Raw genomic sequence first — 4,244 nt, forward strand, 5'->3', positions numbered from 1 at the left:
TTTATAATATGGAAAGATCAATGATTACAAAGCAAAAATTGCTTTTGGTTTTTTTTTTTTTTTTTTTTTTTGAGACAGGGTTTCTCTCTGTAACAGGTTTAACTGTCCTGGAACTAGCTCTGTAGACCAGGCTGGCCTAGAACCCACAGAGATCCACCTGTCTCTGTCTCTTGAGTGATGGGATTAAAGATGTGTGCCACCACCATCTGGCTAAAGAAAATAATTTTATGAACTAAAATAAAGATAGTCAAAAGATCTAGTACAGAAGACAATAAAGTACTTATAATCCAAAGAGTAGATCTTTACCCAAATCATTTGGTAATGATAATCCAATAAATAGATCTAAAATATAAGCCTAGAAAATCGAATTGATTTGCTTATGTTGTCAATCCATCAACTAGTAAAATTACAGAATTATTTCAGAAAGTGTGCAATTCAAAAAGAAACAAATGTAATTTACATGTTTCTACAGATGGATTGACAGTCCAGTTTCCGAGAAGGTTTGTGGTTGTACCTGAAAAATTTAGACATTGTTTTGTTACTACAGGTGTCCAAATCTAAAACTCAATATCCTGTATGCAAAATTTTAATAATGGCTGGAATAATTAAAATAGAGACTGAAGAATTATGTTACCACTATAAAACAATGGATTATCATTCTTATGAAGCTTATTACAAACTAAGAGAAAATATAAAAATTAAAATATATGAGAACTAACAAATATTATCAATGCCTTTGATCTGTTGAACTACCATACATTTGGACAAACTTAGCAAAGATGAATTATTGCTGTTATACAGATTCTAGTGCTGTTTATTATTATGTTTCCGACATCTGACAGTACTTCATCTAGCTCTAATATTCCCTATGCATAGTTCTTTATGCACTAGTAAAATCATGTGAGTTTTAGAGGATAAGTGCCTTGACCTACATAAATAATTTATTTTGGGGGAGCAATATGGTCACATCATTTAAAAGAGTTGAATATTTTATATACTTTGATTCAATAAACCTGTTCTTTAGAATTATAAGAAAAAACTTCAATTTTTATTGTTACTTACAATAATTGAATATTGAAGATATTTAATATGGGCAAAATGATTTAATATATACAGATGAATTTAATATGAATTAAAAACAGTACTTCAGGAAAATATAACCATAAGACTATGAAAGTGTACCTAGTGACATCATATAAATTAACATCAACATACATATTGATAGATAAAAATGAATTTAAAATAAAACTTTGAAAGTAAATGCTTGACTTGAAAATTGTGACTTGGTAAGTGGAACTGGGGTTAATAATATCACTTTTGTTCTTTTTATTGTAATATTGTAATATTGCTTCTGCAAGAGTATTAGGACATGTCATTGTGTCTGTGTGTGGATGAATTAGGAGGTAAGAAGTAGTTGATCTATATTACAAAGCTTTTCATTTTTCTTAATTCAAAAGAATAACAGTTTTAATAGTAAAATGCAAGAAATCAGACTGTACTTGCATAAGGGCAATGGTTATATAATGTAGTTTGTTTATCTATAGAGAAAATTACTCTTCATTAACATTCCAGGTTGAAGGAATACCAATGACTAAAAACATTCCTGCATATAATTGAACAGTTAGTAACAACAGGACAAAAATGATTCTAACCAGTGAATTTTGTACTCAACAGTAACTTCCTTACACCACTCTTTATGGTCTCATTCCTCAGACTGTAAATAACAGGGTTGAGTGTTGGAGATAGTACTGTGTAAAAGATAGAGAACAGGAAATCTAAAGCAGTTGGAGAGTCTGAAGTTGTGTTTAGATATGCACAGGAGCCTGTGGATAGAAACAATGAGACAACAAAAAGGTGGGGCAGGCAAGTAGAGAAGACCTTAGACCGGCCTTCACCAGAGGGCATCCTGAAAACTGTGGAGAATATATGGACATAGGAGAGGACAATCCCAATGAAGCAGGCAAAAGCCATTGCAGACAGCAAACCAGACACTCCTGTTACTATAAGGTAATCATTAGAACAGGAGAGCTTGAGCAACTGGGGGACATCACAGAAGAATTGGTGGATTATTTTGGCCCTGCAGAATCTGATAGAGAATGTAGTTGTTATATAAAGGGTTCCTGTGATGCCACTGCTTAGCCATACAACTGTCACAGCCAACCTACACTTTCTGGGACTCATGATGGCCTCATAGTGCAGTGGGAGGCAGATAGCCACATAACGATCATATGACATCACTGTGAGAATGGCCACCTCACCCCAGGCAAAAGCCGTGAAGAAAAAAACCTGCAGCAAGCACTGTGTATATGAAATGTATCCGTGGTCTTCCAGGCAATTGTCAATATACTGGGGAACGGTGACAGAGAGGGATGAGAGGTCCAGAAGGGAAAGGTGCTTCAGGAAGTAGTACATTGGGGACTGCATCTGTGGGTCCAGTGTTGTGATGGTGATAATGATGAAGTTACCTGCTGATCCCAATAGGTATGTCACCAAGAAGAGCAAAGCATGCAAGATCTGTAGCTCACGGTTGTCAGAGAACCCCATTAGGAGGAATCCACTCATTGTGGTTATATTTCTCAAATACATTTTGGGAATAGAATTGTGGGAGCATCTGGAGGATAAAATGATGTAGCAAATGAAATATAAAGATACCGAGGCATTATTTATTTGTTCATCACTACTTATTTCAACAATAACTGTGTCAATTGATATATATTGAACCAACCATACTCTAGTTGTTGGGGAATTTAAGTGAAAACACATTTTCCTCTTGTGCATGGAGGTCACACTGTTCTCTCATAAACAAGTAGTTACAGGAAAATGTACATGTTGTCCATCACTGCTTCTCCCAAAGAACATACTTGTGCTTGCTCTATGAAAAAGCATAATTCCATTGCTACAATTGAAACCCATTGCTTTAAAGTTTGATTCAACAATAGAGAGTAATGGACTGTGGATGAGAGGTTTTGAACATAGGACTGGTTATGTATGTAGATTATATGGATAGAATAGAGTACCATTTTCACAGATGGAATAGACATTTGTAAGGAATTTACCAGAAATTAAAATATCATTTGATTTTCCACTGGAAACAGCTGTTTGTTTTTTTTTTTAATTAAACAATGCTTTCATTGCAGGAAGAGGGACTGTTATTATAGAATCAAGTGTAAAAAGGAATAGTTTTATTGCTCTTTAATTACTATGCAGGGGTTACTGAAATCAAGGGCAAAAAATACCTGTGTGAGGGGAATACACATCTCTCTCTCTCTCTCTCTCTCTCTCTCTCTCTCTCTCTCTCTCTCTCTCTCTCTCTCTCATGTTGTGGAATGTTTTAAGGGACAAGCAGCTTCTATTTGAACTGCTGTCCATACTAGGAACCTTCAGGTGTAGCCACCAAATACTTAGCACTTACCACAAAGCAAAGACAATTGTGAACATGGAGAATGAGTTCTTGAGGTGGTTTAAGATGTGGAGGAAAATGGCCCAAATCCAGCGTCTAACTTCAATAAAAGACTGGAAACCCAAAGTCATTTATGTTTGTGATAGAGTAGAAATCATGCTTTAGTTCATGATCCTTTACCTTGATGTTTGAGGGATTGAAAATTACCCATCATCCTCCCCATGCATGATGCATTTTTGTGTTTGAGAGTTGATGAGAATTTAATAAAGGGTCAGTTTTCTGCACTTTTTCTATTAGTGAGTTCTAGATAACAACAGCAAACATGCTCTGTCAGTCTTTTGAGGTTTTAAGTCCTGTGAAATATCACCAGATATTTTGTGTCTACTTAAAATTGACATACTTACGAATCCAATCACAGAATAAAATCTGGGGTCACTCTTTTCAATCTTGAGGCATTTTCCATTTAGTGTCATCTCTCTTGAGATATAACAAACTCACACCACCTCCCATTTGTTAAAAAAAAAAAAAAAAAAAACAAAAACATGATCTTCATAGCAAATCATTCCAAACCTCTGTCCAATTACTTGACAGGATGTTGAAGTTTGATTACAATGAAAATAGTTTTAGAGCCAAGCAACACATGAGAAAAAGAATCCCAGAACCTGTGTCAGCCACATGCTCACTTCAAACCGGTGTGCGCTGCATAGAAAGAACCTCCATCTAAAGGAAAATAAAACATTGTTAAATAAACTAGATAACTTTTGTTTCATATGATACAAGTCTTATGTCTTAAAGTCTCTTGTCTCCTTTGTGTACCTTAAGTCATAATTTTAATCCATATAGA

At 34.8% G+C, this 4,244-nt stretch overlaps 1 protein-coding gene across 1 annotated transcript; it reads right to left on the reverse strand.

Annotated features, from left to right (window-relative positions):
• Positions 1 to 1,647: 1,647 nt before the first annotated feature.
• LOC127223882 (olfactory receptor 14J1-like) lies at positions 1,648 to 2,586 on the reverse strand. Its single transcript, XM_051186573.1, has one exon. It carries the CDS (start codon positions 2,584 to 2,586, stop codon positions 1,648 to 1,650), a length of 939 nt encoding a protein of 312 aa, XP_051042530.1.
• Positions 2,587 to 4,244: the final 1,658 nt, after the last annotated feature.

The sequence above is a fragment of the Phodopus roborovskii genome, unplaced genomic scaffold (assembly GCF_943737965.1).
Source record: "Phodopus roborovskii unplaced genomic scaffold, PHOROB, whole genome shotgun sequence".
Lineage (NCBI taxonomy): Eukaryota > Metazoa > Chordata > Mammalia > Rodentia > Cricetidae > Phodopus > Phodopus roborovskii.